Below are 18,960 nucleotides of genomic sequence, written 5' to 3'. Positions count from 1 at the left end.
ATGGGCCGGAACACCGTCCCGGAAGTGAAACCCCCCGCCCCCCCTCCTCCGGAGCGGGCGGCGTGCCGGAAGGAAATCAGTCACCCTCACGCCGCCCCTCCCCCAGCGCTTTCCTGACGGGAGCCCCCTCCCCTCAACCCGCACTCCAAAGGGAGGCAGGGGCCGGGCTGACGTGATCGCGGGGACTCCGCCCTCGGGCCTTGTAGGGCGGGGCCGTCGGGAGGACTGGAGGGCGGGAAGGAGGTGGGGCTTGAGGAGGAGTCTGAGGGTCTGTGTGGGACTTTTGTAGACGCACGCTGCGGAGGCCGTGCGTCGTGACGTCACGGAGAGCTTAAATACTGGACTCAGCCGCCATATCGGTCTTTCGGAGCTCAGCGCTAACTGGGAGCAGGTACGGTTTACTGTGTGCATGGTTGGTGTCAGCACAGGCCTTGTGTATTGCGGTTGGAACCACCGCAAATTGGCGGGATTTGGCGGACAGTAATGCCCTTATAAGGTCCTAAAGCTGAAGCTGAGGGGAATTTGGCTTTGCGTGCATGCACGCACCAAAATGGTACTTTGAGCTTTTTCATTCTTTTGCTCTTTTACGGAACGTCTCCATAGAAGACTTGGCATCTGTGTTTTCGCTGTGATGAAGGCTATGTTGGTAGGGACAACTGACCTTGTTGATGAATACCAACAATTCTGATGGCGGACCATGCTGAGTCATCTCGCGAGGCCTTTTGTAGTACTTATCTCTATTGTGCGGTTAAGGAACGCACTGCAATGCTGTCTTATTGTAAAAATCACAAGGTTAAAGGCTTTAGCGAACAAATGGCTCAAGGTGGGATTTTGCGAGAGATCATTAAAGCCGCTAGCGCAGTCTTAGGCAAGGTATGCGGTAGCAATTTAAGGAGATACTGGAAGATGTATTCCACAGTACCACTTGGTCTGTGAGCTTTCTTTTTGTGTCTAAAATTGGTCTAATTAAACACGTCTAAACTAGCATGTTTTCTTCAGATATGTTGCCGTGGACCTCTCTGGGACCGTTGGCATACAGACGGGTAAGAAGTAAAATACTGTGAATATCTTAAAATACCATCAACCCAAAAGCCCATGATGGTATGAGAGTAGTGGACAGAAGAGATTTCTGAAAAACATTGTTCTGAGGCTTTAATTAGGAAATACGGAAGGGAAAACGCTGGAAAGAGGAGATGTTAATATTAATATCTTTTTCCAGATCTTTGGCAAAGTTGGATGAAGAGTGAGGTAAGTACTGAATTGGGCCCCTGAGAATCCTTTCAGGGAACAGTGCCACAATGATGACATTATATTTGCTACTCTTGACAGTGGGATGACGATAGCTTTAACCACCGAAATTGTAACTGAGGCATACAGGGTAATGACTAAGGGGTTTCTAACAGACTGCACAGATTTTTACATTAGGCTGTTTTCTTTCCAGGATCTGTGAAAGAAGTTGGATTAACCATGGGCGTGCAGAGTAAGAAAAGCTTTTTCTTCTTTATGTCCCATTGAAAGACATCTGTTAGCACAAAGGAAAGGTTGGCAAATGCAAGGAGCTTAACTGTAGCTCGGACTGACCTGGAACTAGCTCCTAATTCACAGATCTGCCTGCCTCTTAGTGTAGGTTAAAGGGGTAGACCTCAGCAAGCTCAGTCCTCATTTATAATTGTTCAGCTTCACATTCTCATTAGCTAAAGCTTCCGAAAGACTGTGCTGCCACCAACAGGCTCGCTTTCACCTGTGCTGTGAAGTCAATCCTTACTGCTCGCTAGCTACCTTGGGTGTGTGATGAAGACAGTCCTGGAACTAGATCTATAGACCAGGATGGCCTTGAATTTGCCTACACCTGAGTGCTGGGATTAAAGGCCTGTGCCACTCCCACCTGAGCAGAAACTGGCAGGTTCCCCCCAAACTAACATCTGATGCAGAGACAATTTTGTGGAATACTTGTAGAAATATCTGAAGCCATGTAGGCCATTGCTGTTGCCTAAAGCTGTCTGAAGAGGTTTGAGTTACCTCGACATTGCTATTCGTGCAATGTCAGAATGGTGGGTGGGAAGCTCCATTTAAAGGACTCTGGGCCTTAACAAACTAAGTGCTCAGTCATGTAATAACTATAATCCCTGCACAAGGAAGGCAGAAGCAGGGTGGTCTGAGTTCAGGCCAGCGTAGCTTACAAAGTGAGTTTCAGTATGAGCAGAGCTGTTAAAACAAATCCTATCGTGGTGGTGCAGAATAAATCAAATTTACCATTTTGTGTCAGTTTTGGTGATTGTACTGACCTAGATTTCTTTTTACCTGTTAAATTGTAGGTGCTGTGAATGGAAAAACAAGATGAAATGCGAGAAATGTTAGAGATGGCAGATAAATGGGCAAACATGGCTTGGTATGGTTGCATATTTTAAATGTTGCTTGCAATGTGATGTCTCCTTTGTGTGAACTCAGCCTGCATGATGACAAGCAAATGCTGACTAACATGAAGGTCTTAATTAGCTCTATCTGATAACGGGCTAAGTTAGCATTTCACACTACTAAGTCTGCTTTTGAGCATACTAAAAGTGATTTTTTTTCTTCCTAGATGATGGAATTACTTGGACAACTTTGAAAGTAAGTATTGGGAAACAGTGACTATACTAATTGAAAGGGGCATGCAAAGATTGTGTAGATCAGACAGCCAACATTTACTGTCTCATGGATGTTTGCTGTGCTCTAATCAGGGTTTCTGTAATGATGTTGATCAAATGTCTGACCTGAAAAAAACCTGTAGAGAACACATCTTAACACTGAAGAACCCTGGCACAAGCAATTAAGGATAATTAAATAATGCTTAACATAACTGTAAGAAGTTTTCCCTTTTAATTCTAGCTACTGGTTGCATGTTTTCATTTGGATGGCTTGCTTGGGTAAGAAGCCAGTTTCTTGACTCTTTGTGCTAATGAGGGTTGTGTACAGTATTTAAACAGTAAATTTGAACATGCATGTGGTTTTTTTTAAATATTATGTATACAATATTCTATCTGGCCGGGCGGTGGTGGCGCACGCCTTTAATCCCAGCACTCGGAGGCAGAGGCAGGTGGATCTCTGAGTTCGAGACCAGCCTGGTCTACAAGAGCTAGTTCCAGGACAGGCTCCAAAACCACAGAGAAAAACCCTGTCTCAAAAAACCAAAAAACCACAATATTGTCTGCATGTATGCCTGCAGGCCAGAAGAGGGCACCAGACATTACAAATGGTTGTGAGTTACCATGTGGTTGCTGGAAATTGAACTTAGTACCTTTGGAAGAGCAGTCAATGCTTTAACCACTGAGCCATCTCTCCAGCCCCATGCATGTGTTTCTTCAGTACTATATGTTGCCTTAATTTTTTATCTCCAACTTGGCCTTTTAAAAAAAACGTGTATTTTCTTAGGTATGAATGCTCTGCCTACATACCAGAAGAGTGCATTGGAGAAGCAGCCTTTGTTCTTATGTTCACCTTTTAAATGAAGGTAAAGAATATTTTTTTGTAGACTACTTAGAAATAAAATACTACTGTTAGTGATGTATAAAGTTAAACAGATGGGAATCTCTCTGAATAAGATTGAAGACTGATTCTTAAGCTGAAACAGTACTGAGGAATTTGTTAAGTAAGTGTATGTTGTGAATGTCTTATAAACGAGGTTGAATTTCTACAGGTGTCTTCCATGGCTCTCCTTGACTTGAAGGTACCAGGATGCTTTTACGTGAAGGTAAGTGTCCTTTGCTCATGAAACATGTACATGACGTGAGTGGTTTCTTTAAAAGAACTATTCTAAATGAAAGCCGATACTGTGATGATAACATAGTTCAGCAGACATAACCTGATGAATAATCTTATGTCTTTCGCTCCTATCTGATGTATCTGGCTGTAATGTTTGAAGGAATTTTTTTTGTGAAATTTGCAGTATTAGTACACAGTAGAAGTGTGGTTTTGTGGTTGCAAGGCTGAGGGACAGTGACAAGCACATGGAACCTTGTCGTTGGGCTATGGCCTCAATCCCAGTTTATGAAAGTTGTCAAGGCTTTTTAATTGCCAGTGTAGTTTTCTAAATATGGTGGCAAAATCTCAACCATAAAATGCTGGCAAAAGGATTGAGAGCTAATCTAAACACTGTTGAAACTCAATACCCAAAGAATAGTAAACTGTTCTTCTGAATGGCTCAAGTTTCTGGGCTAAAATTTTTTTCTTGTCTTCAAACAGATCCCCTTCATTTTTGAATTTCAAGGTAAGTCACCTTGGATTTTTACAGATTATAATTGCTTGTAACCAGTGATGCGATGATTCTGCCAAATGATAAAAGTGATATCACCTTTAAAACCGTTCCATTGTATTTCTGAGGTTACTGTAGTAATGTGTAGCCTACAGGTAGTCTAAGCCAGAGAAATGAGGTGTTCTTTTTAATAGGGCTCCCATGGCAGAAGTGGACAGATCGGCAATTTCACCTCACTACTTAAAGGTGAGAAATGAAGATGTTAACCATGAGTCTACTACAGAATATGTGATGATCTCACCACAACTTGAACTCTCTCACTGATTACTTGATGACTGTAAAGGATCTGATATTCTGTCTTAACAATTACCATTTAAATGGAAATGTGGAGATGTGCCTAATAAGTACCTCTGTTGCAGGTGACTGGATGGAGACTCAGAAGAATTATACCTCAGGCTGTTTTCCCATCATAGTTAACTTCAAAAAGTTAATCAATAAACTGAATGGAATTAAATACAAAGTGTGTGTTTGGTTCTCTAACAGGAACAAGTAGAGAAGACTGTTCAGGCATGGGCTTATGTCTATACATAAGGATCCTAAACTATGGGCCTTGATTAGGTCTTTGTTCTCATTTGCAGGTAGTGGTGCACTGAAAAGGTCTGGGTTCTCTTGATAGAAACTAGAAAAGAGGTGTGAGGGCTGCAGGTAAACTATCTTATTGGAAGCATTTGGGCTGCACAGCTGGGAATGAAACTAGAGGATTGGTTTGAAAAGTAGAAGTGGACATCTGCATTTTTTACCCTCGTGGTGGCCTGTGGGTTCTCAGGAGTTGGAAAAAGCAATGAGAAGGAATTATGTGGGCGGGGGAGAGGTAGGTAGGTCCACTGGAATTGTGTGAACTGGGAACAATATTGGGATGGTTTTGTTGACTCAGCCTGCTTGCTTGCCCTGGCTTGAGATGGAGTCCCTCCTGGAGTTGGGACTTCATAGAGCAAAGAGGGAAGTCCAATCCACCAGAGATGGGGTGGGTAACTCCCCAGTTGCTTTGATAGACTGACCAGGCTTTGGGGATCTCCATGTCCCTTCAGTACTAGGATTAATGATTTGCCCCATCCATCACACTTGCTTCACAAGCTGAGCTACATCACTGATTAGCAATATTCCAGGTCACCTCCATATTTTTAGATCCTCATGTGTTAGGTTTGCATGTGGATGGAGGACCAGTCTTTTTCACCATGTAATTTAAATGGACAAAAATTGGCTCTCCAGATTTGAAGGCAATCACCCTTATTCAGTGTTCCATCTTGGTTGTCTGGTCTCTTTGGAAATGGACTCATTGTGTTGCCTTAGCCTAGGATTCCCAGTGTAGATCAGGCTTGATCTTAAAAGTGCTAAAGTTTTTTGGTATGCAGAGCTCTGCATAACATGCCTGCATGCCAGAAGAGGGCCCCACATGGTTGGAGATGGTGAGCCTCTGTGGGTGCTGGGAATTGAACTATGGACCTTGGGAAGAGGAGACTGTTCTTAAACCCGAGCTATCTCCAGACCCTAAAAGGGCTTTATGGTCCTTCAGTTTCTTACAGAACACAGAATGTGACTTTTCCTATAGGGAAGTGTTGCATCCCAGTATTGTTTTAGCCTGTTTATAGGAACAAAAAGATGGACTATTTGCCAAATAGGTGCTTTACCACTGAGCTGCTCTGGTGGTTTGAATAAGTGGCCCCAATAAGTTCATTTGAATGCTTAGCAGGGAGTATCACTTTTTAAAAAGTGATAAGGGGTGTGGCCTTGTGCATTTCCAACCGTGCTTTACAGTATTCTAAGTCATTTCTCAACTGATTGTGGCAACATGGGTTCTGTAAAATAGCCAGGACAAGTGTGACATAAGAGTGACAAAGGCTAAGAATTTAACTTGCTGAAGGTGTAGTACTGTATAGAATTTTGAGATTTCTTCCCCCCAATTCTATTGTGCTTACTTCACAGTATATTATACTGATGTCAGTGGTTAAGAGCATTGCCTGCTCTTCCAAAGGTCCTGAGTTCGGTTCCCGGCAACCACATGGTGGCTCACAACCATCTGTAATGAGGTCTGGTGCCCTCTTCTGGCCTGCAGGCATACACACAGACAGAATATTGTATACATAATAAATAAATAAATATTTTTAAAAGGTCACCACAAAGCTCAATTTATATGGTTCTAGTGAGGCTAGATGGATTTAAACCCTCTCACATCATTTGGCAGTCTACAGAGGCAAATATTCTGTATGACTGGCCTAAATAACCTATCTGGGTTGGGTGATGGCGGCATACAGAACTTGTGAGGCAGGCATGAGTTTGAGGACAGCCTAGACTACAGAGCAAGTTCCAGGACAGATTTCAAAGCTACACAAACTGTCTCAAACAAAACAAAAATTCCAGTATGTTTTCTGTTTTGTTTTTACAATGCTTCAATTAAAACTTCCACAAAAGTCACAACCACAGAAAGTCCTAATGGTACATGTTACCAAATCACAATTGGGTAGCTTCTGTTTCTTATGAAGCAATAATGATTGCTTCCACTCCACTCCGGAACAAAGAAGACAAAACTTAAGAGCTCAAGTTTTCGGAAGGTGTGGCTGCTGCATTCTCCTCTTCTGAGTCTGCTGGCCATGTGACTTGGATGTGGTAGGGCTTCAGTTCTTCAGGAGGCACAGAATCTGGGGCACTGCTCATGAGGTCATGTCCTCGATAGGATTTGGGGAAGGCTATGACATCTCTGATGCTTGGGGCTCCAGTGACAAGACACAGCAGTCTGTCTAGCCCTGTGATATAAAATACAGAGTTAACAGACGACAAACGCACAGAACTTAACTTTTGGGAAGAACCTGGTATTTTCTGTCTTTTTTTTTGGGTTGTTTTTTTTTTTCCTGCCTCTGCCTCCCGAGTGCTGGGATTAAAGGCGTGTGCCACACCGCCCGGCTCTAGTATCCTTTTTGGAGATGAGGTTTTACTATGTAGCCCTGGCTGTCTAGGACTTGCCCTGTTGTCCAGGCTGACCCTGAACTCACAGAAATCTGCCTGCCCCTGCCTTAACAGTGCTGGGATTTAAGGCGTGTGCCATCAATGCCTGACCCAGTGTTCTTTCTTTAAAAGATGTAGAGAGCTTTTTTTTTCATGCATTCTAGCCAAGTACTCTACCGCTGAGTTGTGAAAACCTCAGGCCTGTAGAGAACGTGTATTTCATTTTTGTTTTTGAGAAAGGATTTCATTCTTTGTGTGTAGGGGTGAGACAAGGTTTCTTTGTCTAACAATCCTGACCTTCCTGGAACTCACACTCTGTAGAGCAGGCTGGCCTTGAACTCACACATCTGATGCATCTGTGTGTGTGTGTGTGTGTGTATGTGCCACTACCACCACCACCACCACCACCACCACCACCACCACCACCACCACCACCACCACCACCACCACAGGATTTCACGTACTCTAGGCTGGCCTGGAGTTCTCATATTTTTACTATTTTTATTGTGTTGTCTGTGCACATGAAGCAGGTGCCCACTGAGGCCAGAGGGGTCCGATCCCTGTTCCCCAACACTGGAATTCTATGGAATTGTGAGCTGTCTGATGTAGGTGTTGGAATTAAAATTCAGGCTGTATCTGGTGCACATAAGAAAGCAGACTGGCAGTATGCACAGACTCAAGCCCGACGGGTCCCAGTGGTGAGAGGGAAGTGGACATGACCTCCCCTCACCCCTAACTAAGAAACTAGCTCTAATCAACTTGAGCTTCCCATCCCTAATCAAGAAACTATCTCCAATCAACTTGTAAAGGAAACTTAGTCATCTCGAATTGAATCCCAGTAGGTATATTAACTGGCAGGCCCCATGCCCAGCAGTAGATAGTAAACACAAAAGGAACCTAGTGATATTTTTATAGAATTTTTATAGACTTTTTGTCTCATTGCTCTGTTCAGATATTCTTTATCTTTCTGGTCTTTTGTTTGTATATTATGGTTTCTGATTTTGTGTTTTTATGTTTGGTTTCTGTGTGTGTATGTTTACTTATGTTTCTTTTTGTTTGCCTGTTCTCTCTCTTTGTGTGTGTGGGTGGGTGGGGGGGGGCGTGTTTTGAGACACTGCCTGGCCTGTTATGTTTCTAAAAAGAGGGAGGAAGGAAGAGGCCAGGTGGTAGCCTGCAGCCCATCACTCAGGAGGCAGAGGCAGGTGGATCTCTGAGTCCTGAAACTAACCTGCTCTACATGGTGATTTTCAGGGCTACAGAGAGAAACCAAAGAAAGAAGGTTTTTTTTTTTTTTTTTTTTTTTAGTTTTTCGAGACAAGGTTTCTCTGTGGTTTTGGAGCCTGTCCTGGAACTAGCTCTTGTAGACCAGGCTGGTCTCGAACTCACAGAGATCCGCCTGCCTCTGCCTCCCGAGTGCTGGGATTAAAGACGTGAGCCACCACGCCCGGCTCCAAAGAAAGGAAAGGTAGGTGGAGATCTGGGAAGAGCTGGGGGACAGAAAGTTGTGATCAGAATATTTTGTTTTGTTTTTTCGAGACAGGGTTTCTCTGTAGCTTTAGAGCCTATCCTGGAACTAGCTCTTGTAGACTAGGCTGGCCTTGAACTCACAGAGATCCACCTACCCCTGCCTCTGAGTGCTGGGATTAAAAGTGTGCACCACCACCACCACCACCTGACTCAGAATATATTTATTGTATAAATTATTTCTCTTTTCTTAAATTTTTTTGTTTTGTTTTGTTTTGTTTTTCGAGACAGGGTTTCTCTGTGGCTTTGGAGTCTGTCCTAGAACTAGCTCTGTAGACCAGGCTGGTCTCGAACTCACAGAGATCCGCCTGCCTCTTAAATGATATGTTTATATTTTATGTGCATTATTGTTCTGCCTGCATGTATATTTGTGTGAGGGTGTCATTTCCCCTGGAGTTGGAGTTATAGACTGTTGCGAGCTGCCATGTGGGTACTGGGAATTGAACCTGGGTCTTCATTGCAGTCAAAAGAATGAAGCATGATGAACAATGCCTAGGGGAACTGTGTGAGAGACCAGGAAAAAAAGGCAGAGGGCCTTTCACCTCAGGTGCAGTTTGTTCCCTGGAATGTTCTAAGTTGTGATTTTGTGCCTCCTGTGACAAATACTGGCATTAAATTTTTTTTTTTTTTTTTTGGTTTTTCGAGACAGGGTTTCTCTGTGGTTTTGGAGCCTGTCCTGGAACTCCCTTTGTAGACCAGGCTGGCCTCGAACTCACAGAGATCCGCCTGCCTCTGCCTCCCGAGTGCTGGGATTAAAGGCGTGCACCACCACCGCCCGGCACTGGCATTAAATTTTTTTTTTTTTTTTTTTTTGGTTTTTTGAGACAGGGTTTCTCTGTGGTTTTGGAGCCTGTCCTGGAACTAGCTCTTGTAGACCAGGCTGGTCTCGAACTCACAGAGATCCGCCTGCCTCTGCCTCCCAAGTGCTGGGATTAAAGGCGTGCGCCACCACCGCCCGGCCTGGCATTAAATTTTAAGGCATGTTTATTCTCGCTGGATATCAGAATATAGCTATAGACCCTAAGCTGGTGAAAGGACATGCTGAGTACTATCCTCAGTGTACCCTCAATCTGGATATGGCCGCCTGCCTCGCTTTCATGCTTTTCCATATAATCTACCATACGTGTCTGGCAACTGTGCTTAGACTGTGCTTTCTCTCTGTCCTGAGAAAGTTCTGGGAAAGGGCTGCTCTGTTAATAGTATGTGCTTACTGGTGCTTATTTAAATGTTTTTCTGAACCCAAACAACCTTCCTTGGATCACTGCTTTATTTCATTAGTGTAGAAAACTACACTGAAACCAAAGTAAAATTGTCTACAGCATTAGACTGTTGTTTACCCATTCTTTAAGGACCTCAAATCCCAGGTCTCACAGACAGATCTGGATAGGTCAACAAAAAGTTGAGACTAGCCCCCAATTTTTTTTTCTCCAATTAAAAGGAAAAAACCCAAAACCAAAAAACAAATTCAAGTCCTCTTTGACAGTAGTAGGTACTTTTTTGTTGTTGTGTTGTTTTTAAGGGTGTGTGTGTGGGGGGGAATTGTCACACTGTAGCCTTTGTTGACCTGGAACTTGCTATGGTGACCAAGCTGGCTTTGAATTCACAGAAATCTGCCTGCCTCTGCCTCTCAACTCTCCCAACTGTGTTTCTCTCTTTTCCCTCCCTCCCTCTTCTTTTCTCTTCTCTCTGTGTGTGTGTGTGTGCGTGTGTGCGTGCGTGCACCACCACACCTAACAGTAAAATAAAAATGAAGTGTGTTCATATCTGCACAAGGCTCTGGGTTCAATCTCACTTCATAAATTACTGAACAAAAAGACTCACATGGAACTCTTGGACTCAGCTCCTCCCAATTTCTTCCCCTTAAACTGGGAGTCTGAATTTGAGACGGTGCCATGGAATGGAATTTAGTGTACAAAATGACAAATTGTTTACCTAAGGCAATTCCTCCATGAGGGGGTGCCCCATAGTCTAAAGCCTGGAGCAGATGAGAAAGCAATTTCACATCTTCCTGAAATGCAAAACACGTTTCATTTAAATATACCGAATGCAAGTCTGTTGTCACAGGCTGAAATAGACAGTAAGGGAAATGAAGTTCATTTTAAACATGACATGACTTAACGCACTGGGAGATGTTAATATAAACACAACAACAGAACTTTAAGAGGGTTAAAGTTCAACGGATTAGGACAAGTCCACTCTAGCACTCTGGAGAAGGCAGGGAGACAATGAGTGCCAGCCTGGCCTGAGCGACAAGCCTTAAACCCAGAAGACTACTAAGTCCACAGAGGCCCACCTGGCTTTTTCTCTTAATGTTATCATTCACTGGGAATGACACTTCAGGAGCTTGTTCTCGAGAGTGTCCTTCAGTTCCTAAACTACCTGAGACAGGGCTTTAGTAGCCCAAGCTGACTCAGCAACTCTACCTCAGCCTCTTGAAAGCAGATTTCAGGCTCGTGCCACCTCTGTGCTTTGTGACCGGGCCTAGCACCTGCCTCAGTTTTTCATCTTTAAAATTAGCATAATGAGGGCATCACTTACAGAAATTATTGTGAAGGTTAAATAACACATCAGTGAATATATGGTACTGTTTTGTTGTTTTTTTCATTTTTTTAAATTGATTTTTGTTGAGTTCTACATTTTTCTCTGCTCCCCTTCCTGCCTCTCCCCTTCAACCCTCTCCTAAGGTCCCCTTATTTTGTTTTTAAGTCAGGGTTTTGCTATATAGCCCAGGATGGCCTGGAACTCAAGGCAATCCTCATATTTCAACCTCTAAGTGTTGGAATTAAGTGCATGAGCCACCACATCTGGCAGTATATCATGTAGCCCCTGGCACATAGTAAGCATGGTAATTTGAAAGAAAATGACCCCACAGGCTCATAGGGGTTGGCACTATTAGGAGTTGTGGTCTTGTTGGAGTAGGTGTGGCCTTGTGGAGGAAGTGTGTCACTGGGTCTCAGATGCTCAAACCACACCTGGTGTGAACTGTCTTTTCCTGCTGCTTGCTAATCCAGATACAGAACTCTCAGGTCCTTCTCCAGCACCATGTCTGCTACATGCAACCATGCTTCCTGCCATGGTGATAATGGATTAAACCTCTGAAACTGTAAGCCAGCCCCAATTAAATATTTTCCTTTATAAGAGTTGCTATGGTTGTGATGTCTCTTCACAGCAATAGAAACCCCAACAGTAAACATTAATAAGCAAATAATATTATCATTTGCTTGTCTCAGTCCCTACATACAAAAGCTGACATTTTGTATCTAGTAAACTCTCTTTTTTAAACAAATGTTTCATAATATAAATACGTGGTCAAAAGAAAGGCAAGGTTAGAAGGCATTTGTTACCTTTAATAATGTTGCCAGGATGTACCTCTGTAGCTGTGCATCATGAATTCGGATAGAACCACCTCCTATCTCACTGCCATTTAAAACCAAGTCATAGTGTTGGCCACGAACCTACAAGATTCACAGGATTTCCATGTTAGAGAAAATTCACGACTTTCAATTCTACAGGACCATGACATTGTACTTAAAAACAATTTATTAACAGTAGGCTCAGTTTTCCCTTGGCTCTCCTGAGTGAATATTGAAGTCCTTTGTGTCTATTTAGATATTTCCTTTTTATCTGGAAGAATAAAATAAAAGATCAATACCTTTTCAGGCTCAGTATAGAGGAGATGAATGTCACTAGGGTTAGGAGCAGTGAACGGGTGGTGGGCTGACTCCAGCTCTGTGGGACTCTCTTCCTTAGTAACGAAGAGTGGGAAGTCCACCACCCAAAGGAAAGAAAACAGTGCTGGGTCACGGAGTACCACTCCTCTCATTTCCAAAAGGTCTGCACACTGCAGTCGTAACTTTCCCAACAAAGAGCACTGTAAACAAAAGACACAAACATTAAGTTAGCTTTTTGTCAGAATGGGCATTGGATAGACAACCTAAATTTTGAAGGCCAGACTCTAGTAAAAGACTGGCCAATTACTAGATGAGACACATTTTCTCAGGGGACAAAGATAAGCACACACGACCAGCAGGCTGAGCTGACTGTGTGAGCAGCTCATACCGGTGACCAGGAACACAGGCTCCAGAGCCTCACAGACCAAGCTCTGAGCCTGTTTGTCTACTTACTAATTTCTTTGCATCTCATTATAAGTAAATGGGGATAAAATACCTACTCCAACACTGAAGTGAGGTGAGGTAGGGTATTGCTTTATTTTCCAGGTTGGCCTTGAACTACTGAACTCAAAACTGGTTCAACCCTGGTGAATGGGTAAGATTTTTTTTTTTTTTTTTTTTTTTTTTTTTTTTTTTTTTTTTTTTTTTTTTCGAGACAGGGTTTCTCTGTGGTTTTGGAGCATGTCCTGGAACTAGCTCTTGTAGACCAGGCTGGTCTCGAACTCACAGAGATCCGCCTGCCTCTGCCTCCCGAGTGCTGCGATTAAAGGTGTGCGCCACCACCGCCCGGCATGGATAAGATTTGTAAAGTTAAGTGAGACATAAGGTACAGAACCCAGTAGAGTATGGGGGTCAGTTTCATTCATTCTAATTATTATTATTACAATTTTAGTTCCTGAAGGGATATGGTGAGGATTTGGTGAATGTCTGATGGGCACTTAATAGTCAGAAACTGTTGGCTATGATTAGAGGTGGCATGAGTTAGAAGTTGATATAAGGCTGAATTCTGAGGGTTGGGAGGCAACTCGGAAAAATGCCTGTCAAGAAAACATGAGCACCAGCTGGAGCCCCAATACCCATGTGAAAGGCAGTTATCTGTGACAGCAGCACTTGGGCAGAGACATGACGTGGGAGGTCCTTCTGTGTATGTGTTGTTCTTATTGGTTAATGAATAAAGCTGCTTTTGCCTATGGCAGGGCAGAATATAGCCAGGCTGAAAGAGATACATATATAGAGAATAGGCGGAGTCAAAGAGACAACATGTAGCTGCCGAAGGAGACAGACGTCAGAACCTGATTGGTAGGCCACACCCTCATGATGATACATTGATGGGCAGAAAGGGGATAAATTAAGATGTAAGAGATAGCAAGGAATATGCCTAAGCTATTGGCCAAACAATGTTGTAATTAATATAGTTTCTGTGTGATTATTCAGGTCTGGGCGGTCAGCAAATGAACGAGCAGCCTCCAATTACAGAGACAAGTGTATTCCTGGAACTTATTGAGCAGCTGGTCTAGCTGATCAGAACTCCAGGTTCAGCAGGAAACACTGTCTCAGAATGTTAAGGTAGAGATTGAGGAAGAATACTCAGGATTACTTCACACAGGCACTTGTGTGTATACACTCACATATATACACATACCACACATTTATCACACACACACAAGATGTGAATTTGGGAAATAGTTAATGATTTAGATTTGATTTCTCCACTTTCTAGGTGTGTTATGATAAGAAAATCATTCACCTCTGTATCTCTATGTGGTCTCAGATATGTGGCCTAGGTGGCTTTTCTTCCTGCCAAGGTCTCCTGAATCCTGGAATTACAGGTGTGAGCTAGCATGCCCAGTTCTACAAGTTTTAAATTCATGTGAGTTCTTCTGTAATGTTTTGTATATTTCACAAGGGCCTTTCTAACTACATCCACTCTCCCATCTATTTCATGACAGAAGGTGATTTTGTTGGTACATGGCTGCACTCAGCACCTGTGACTGAAAACCAGTCCTGCCTTGACCACAGCAGTTATCAGCCAGCAGCCCCGCCCTCCAGTGGACTTAACTGTCCCTCTATAATTTTAGGAATACATACATTGTGTACAAAAGTTTGTAATTACCAATTCCTTTCTTTTACAAACCTTCAAAATATTTTTTCATAGTTGTATTGACTTCTTGATAAGAGCCAGATCTGACTGTATAATGCCAATAAAGTTGATAAGTGATAAAAACTCCAGTTTTAAAGTTTTCATTGTATGTGTCTGAGAATGGGAGAGCTGGGGATGGAGACAGGAGGACAGAGAGAGAGAGAGAGAGAGAGAGAGAGAGAGAGAGAGAGAGAGAGAGAGAGAGAGAGAGAGAGAGAGAGAGAGAGGAGACAACTTTCGGAAGTCAGTTCTCTCTTACTTTGTGGGTTCCCAGTGACTGAACTCAGGCCATTAGACTTGGCAGCAAGTGCCTTTACCCACACAACCACCTCACTGCCCCAAGACCCCAGTTTTGGCTTGCTTGTTTTAGTTTTGCTTTATTGAGACAGGATGGTCTCCTGCTCTCCATACCACCATGCACAGAATGACTTTAGTTTTTATATAGTGTATTATAAAATAGTGAAATACATTTATATAACAAGTTACGCACAGCAGCCCTGCTTTATGAAACTAACAGTCCACTTTAAATACGTAAACAGCCGGGCGGTGGTGGCGCACACCTTTAATCCCAGCACTCAGGAGGCAGAGGCAGGAGGATCTCTGTGAGTTCGAGACCAGCCTGGTCTACAAGAGCTAGTTCCAGGACAGGCTCCAAAAACCACAGAGAAACCTTGTCTCGAAAAACCAAAAAAAAAAAAAAAAAAAAAAAAGTAAACACATGGGGAAGAGGCAGCCTTTTGCACACAACCATGTGCTGAGACAATTTTACTTACTGCTTTCTCATGTTCCCCAGCAGTCAGGAGCACCATGTCTTCCTCTTGGATCTCCATCAATCTGGTTAATTCCAATCTTTCCTCCTCCATTATGAATTTAGCAAATGGTGAACTCCAGTTCCTCTTGGCATTCAGGAATACAGGCAGGACTTCCTTGGTAAAGAAAAAGGTATATATATTTGTTTTTTTGAGATAGGATTTCTCTGTAGTGTTGGAACCTGTTCTGGAACTAGCTCTTGTAGACCAGGCTGGCCTCAAACTCACAAGAGATTTACCTGCCTCTGCCTCCTGAGTACTGGGATTAAAGGCGATTGCCACCACTGGCTGGCTATTGTTAACTTTCAAAAAGTAAGATGGGCCGGGCGGTGGTGGCGCACGCCTTTAATCCCAACACTCGGGAGGCAGAGGCAGGCGGATCTCTGTGAGTTCGAGACCAGCCTGGTCTACAAGAGCTAGTTCCAGGACAGGCACCAAAACCACAGAGAAACCCTGTCTCGAACCCCCCCCCCCCAAAAAAAGATGGACTTCTTTTCTCACAGAACAAAGATTTCTTGTTCTAAGCAGAAGACAACTTACATGATACTGTGTCTTTTCCATCATGAACCCCTTCAAAGTGATAAAAAATAATTTAAAAGTTAGGCCTGAGGTGTAGGCATGGAAGCCCAGCTACTCAAGAGACTCCAACAGGAGGCCCGCCTGAGCTACAGAATGAGTCAAGGCCAGCCTCGGCAACTTAGTGAGATCCTGCCTTAAAAAAAAAGGAAAATAAAAGGACAGCAGAGGATATAACTGATCTTAATAGCAGAGCACTTGCCTACTTGAGAGAGGCCCTAGAAGTGTTTGTGATCAAGTGAATGGAACAAGAATGACTGAGTTGAGTGAGAGAACTCAAGTGTGTGACCCCAGCCTGTATCCCCACTCCCCATCATGTACACACATACATACAGTAAGAAGTGTGACCCCAGCCTGTATCCCCACTCCCCAGCATGTACACACATACATACAGTAAGAAGTGTGACCCCAGCCTGTATCCCCACTCCCCAGCATGTACACACATACATACAGTAAGAAGTGTGACCCCAGCCTGTATCCCCACTCCCCAGCATGTACACACATACATACAGTAAGAAGTGTGACCCCAGCATGTATCCCCACTCCCCATCATGTACACACATACATACAGTAAGAAGTGTGACCCCAGCCTGTATCCCCACTCCCCATCATGTACACACATACATACAATAAGAAGTAAATAAATTTTTAACAATGTAGTAACAGTCCCACCAGGCAGAGAATGCTTTGGTCTCCCATGTGTTGGGATCATAAACATTTCGCTTGTCTTTGTTTGCAATAGGGTCTTGCTACCTAGTCCAGGCCGGTCTGGAACTCACAGTGGCTGTGCTTTAACTTCCTGAATACGGGGTATAGATGTGTGCCACTATGCCCAGTCTAAAAGAATATCTCTATAGAGAAAAAGAGAAAGAAAGAATGGTTCCTTAATTTTTTATGAATAGTTTTTCAGTCTTTTATTTTCTAAAACTTTGCCTTAATCCATTTTGGAAATCCTTTTACTCCTTTCTTTCTGCTTGAACTGATGACTGAACCTAGGGCCTTGTATTGCTAAGCAAGCACTCCTCACAAGTACCACTCCGGGCAGTTTCAGTATCTCTTTAAATTTAAAGTTTGAGACAGGGTTTCATTATGTTACCCAGGTGACCTTAACTCACAAGGTAGCTCAGATATGCCTTGGACTTATGACCTTCCTGCCTCAGCATCATGTTCTCGTGTTTCTTTCTTATTAAAATATCTTTATCCCTCTTTGAGCTTGAGTTACAAGGCAAGTGAAATAAGCAGTCCACTTAAAAAGAAATTTGAATGGTGGGTGTTATGATGCACACTTACAACCCAATACTCAAGATGAAAACTTGATGATCAAGAGTTCAAGGAAGCCTTGGCTACATAAAATCCTGCCTTAAAAAAGCAAAATAACAAAAACCAAAAGGAACTTTAATATTAATTTCTTTATACCATAACTTTTTTTTTTTTTTTTTTTTTGGTTTTTCGAGACAGGGTTTCTCTGTGGCTTTGGAGCCTGTCCTGGAACTAGCTCTTGTAGACCAGGCTGGTCTCGAACTCACAGATATCCGCCTGCCTCTGCCTCCCAAGTGCTGGGATTAAAGGCGTGCGCCACCACACCCGGCTTTTAATACCATAACTTATTTAAGCATCTCTGTATGTTCACTCTGTTCTTGTTATAAATGATACTGTGGTGAGCATAAAATCTCCTTATATCTAGGATACTATATCTAAAATATATCACAGAAAACTTCTGACACTAAGAGCATGACTCTTCATTTTATTTTCTGGGTTTTGTTTTGTGAGACAGAATCTGAAGTAAACCACGCTGCCCTTGAACTCCTACCTACACATAAGTGCTGACACTAAAGAGTATGCTATCATGCCCAGCTGCCAGGACTCTGGTTCCAAAATGCCCAAGACAATTTACATGTCCAGTAATGTAAGAATTTTCTGCTCCTGCTCTTCATTTTAGTAAGATTATTCTCTAAGGCCAGAACGTAAAAATATGTTGGTCAAAGGTGTACTCATAATTTAACAAATGGACACAGGGAGAAGAACCAATAAGGCTTTCCACCCTAGTCATGCCACGTCAGCCTTGACCACCAAGGAGCTGTTCATTTATTTAATTTCTAAAAAATAATCTATTTATTTGTATTTTATGTACATTGGTGTTTTGCCTGCTGCCTGCATGTCTGTGTGAGGGTGCTGGATCCTCTGGAACAGGAGTTATAGACAGTTGTGAGCTGCCATGTGGGTGCTGGGAATTGAACTGAGGTCCTCTGGAAGAGCAATCAGTGATCTTAACTGCTGAGCCATCTCTCCAGCCCCATTTATTTAAATTTTAAAAGTGGATTAAAATACTTTTGTGGCCGGGCGGTGGTGGCGCACGCCTTTAATCCCAGCACTCGGGAGGCAGAGGCAGGCGGATCTCTGTGAGTTCGAGGCCAGCCTGGTCTACAAGAGCTAGTTCCAGGACAGGCACCAAAGCTACAGAGAAACCCTGTCTCGAAAAAACCAAAAATAAATAAATAAATAAATAAAATACTTTTGTGTATGTTAAAAGAATATGGCTTAACTTTCAGTATGATAGTAAATTCAATTGTTGGCTGGAGGGATGGCTCAGCAGTTAAGAGCAATGGCTGCTCTTCTAGAGGACCTGGGTTCAATTCCTAGCACCCACCTGGCAGTTCACAACTATCTGTAACTCCTGTTCTGGGGGATTCGACACCCTCACACAAACACACATGCAAACAAAACACCAATGTACATAAGATACAAATTATTAAAAAAATTTAATTGTCTAAATTGAAGTCTTTCAGTAAAAATAGATGCATAGTAAAAACATGATCTGAAATAATGACTCTCAAACCTAGGAGCTCAGCAGTGAAGGGCACCAGTTGCTCTTCCAGAGGATCCGGGTTCAGTTTCCAGAACCCATATGGTGGCTCACAATCATCTGTCACTCCATTCTAGGGGATTCAGAGGCCTTTGTGGGACCACAGGTAGCAGGCACGCACTTGGTGCACATACATATACGCGGGC

The 18,960-nt window shown here is 43.1% G+C and overlaps 1 protein-coding gene, 1 long non-coding RNA gene and 9 other non-coding genes across 12 annotated transcripts in view; 10 read left to right on the top strand and 1 right to left on the bottom strand.

Moving 5' to 3' along the window:
• The first annotated feature begins 353 nt into the window (after nucleotides 1-353).
• On the top strand, nucleotides 354-4,746 carry LOC130874247 (uncharacterized). The gene is made up of 12 exons (XR_009057122.1): nucleotides 354-391; nucleotides 1,000-1,043; nucleotides 1,220-1,248; nucleotides 1,442-1,480; nucleotides 2,316-2,389; nucleotides 2,582-2,610; nucleotides 2,869-2,906; nucleotides 3,412-3,490; nucleotides 3,677-3,730; nucleotides 4,222-4,246; nucleotides 4,426-4,477; nucleotides 4,651-4,746. It is a non-coding gene; the product is annotated as an uncharacterized LOC130874247 (long non-coding RNA).
• LOC130875235 (small nucleolar RNA SNORD74) lies at nucleotides 618-697 on the top strand. Its single transcript, XR_009057173.1, has one exon. It is a non-coding gene; the product is annotated as a small nucleolar RNA SNORD74 (small nucleolar RNA).
• LOC130875253 (small nucleolar RNA SNORD75) lies at nucleotides 1,091-1,152 on the top strand. The gene has a single exon (XR_009057188.1). It is a non-coding gene; the product is annotated as a small nucleolar RNA SNORD75 (small nucleolar RNA).
• Nucleotides 1,292-1,372, top strand: LOC130875294 (small nucleolar RNA SNORD24). The gene has a single exon (XR_009057220.1). It is a non-coding gene; the product is annotated as a small nucleolar RNA SNORD24 (small nucleolar RNA).
• On the top strand, nucleotides 2,449-2,507 carry LOC130875236 (small nucleolar RNA SNORD44). Its single transcript, XR_009057174.1, has one exon. It is a non-coding gene; the product is annotated as a small nucleolar RNA SNORD44 (small nucleolar RNA).
• LOC130875251 (small nucleolar RNA SNORD78) lies at nucleotides 2,726-2,794 on the top strand. The gene has a single exon (XR_009057186.1). It is a non-coding gene; the product is annotated as a small nucleolar RNA SNORD78 (small nucleolar RNA).
• Nucleotides 3,532-3,612, top strand: LOC130875299 (small nucleolar RNA SNORD79). The gene has a single exon (XR_009057225.1). It is a non-coding gene; the product is annotated as a small nucleolar RNA SNORD79 (small nucleolar RNA).
• On the top strand, nucleotides 3,804-3,885 carry LOC130875237 (small nucleolar RNA snR60/Z15/Z230/Z193/J17). Its single transcript, XR_009057175.1, has one exon. It is a non-coding gene; the product is annotated as a small nucleolar RNA snR60/Z15/Z230/Z193/J17 (small nucleolar RNA).
• Nucleotides 4,286-4,362, top strand: LOC130875304 (small nucleolar RNA SNORD47). The gene has a single exon (XR_009057228.1). It is a non-coding gene; the product is annotated as a small nucleolar RNA SNORD47 (small nucleolar RNA).
• Nucleotides 4,512-4,588, top strand: LOC130875297 (small nucleolar RNA SNORD81). Its single transcript, XR_009057223.1, has one exon. It is a non-coding gene; the product is annotated as a small nucleolar RNA SNORD81 (small nucleolar RNA).
• Nucleotides 4,747-6,537: 1,791 nt separating the features above from the next.
• Nucleotides 6,538-18,960, bottom strand: part of Dars2 (aspartyl-tRNA synthetase 2, mitochondrial) — a 32,284-nt gene continuing 19,861 nt past the window's right edge. For both annotated transcript variants that reach the window (XM_057769883.1, XM_057769884.1), the window contains exons 13-17: nucleotides 15,340-15,492; nucleotides 12,408-12,626; nucleotides 12,100-12,210; nucleotides 10,688-10,763; nucleotides 6,538-7,032 (exon numbers count right to left, since the gene is read on the bottom strand). In XM_057769883.1, coding sequence (XP_057625866.1) covers nucleotides 6,818-7,032; nucleotides 10,688-10,763; nucleotides 12,100-12,210; nucleotides 12,408-12,626; nucleotides 15,340-15,492 — 774 coding nt within the window. In that variant the 3' untranslated portion in view covers nucleotides 6,538-6,817. The remainder of the gene's footprint in view (nucleotides 7,033-10,687; nucleotides 10,764-12,099; nucleotides 12,211-12,407; nucleotides 12,627-15,339; nucleotides 15,493-18,960) is intronic.

This window comes from Chionomys nivalis, chromosome 5, assembly GCF_950005125.1.
Source record: "Chionomys nivalis chromosome 5, mChiNiv1.1, whole genome shotgun sequence".
Taxonomy (NCBI): Eukaryota; Metazoa; Chordata; class Mammalia; order Rodentia; family Cricetidae; genus Chionomys; species Chionomys nivalis.
The sequence above is the reverse complement of the archived record's forward strand: the minus strand, read 5'-3'. Positions and strand labels throughout refer to the sequence as shown.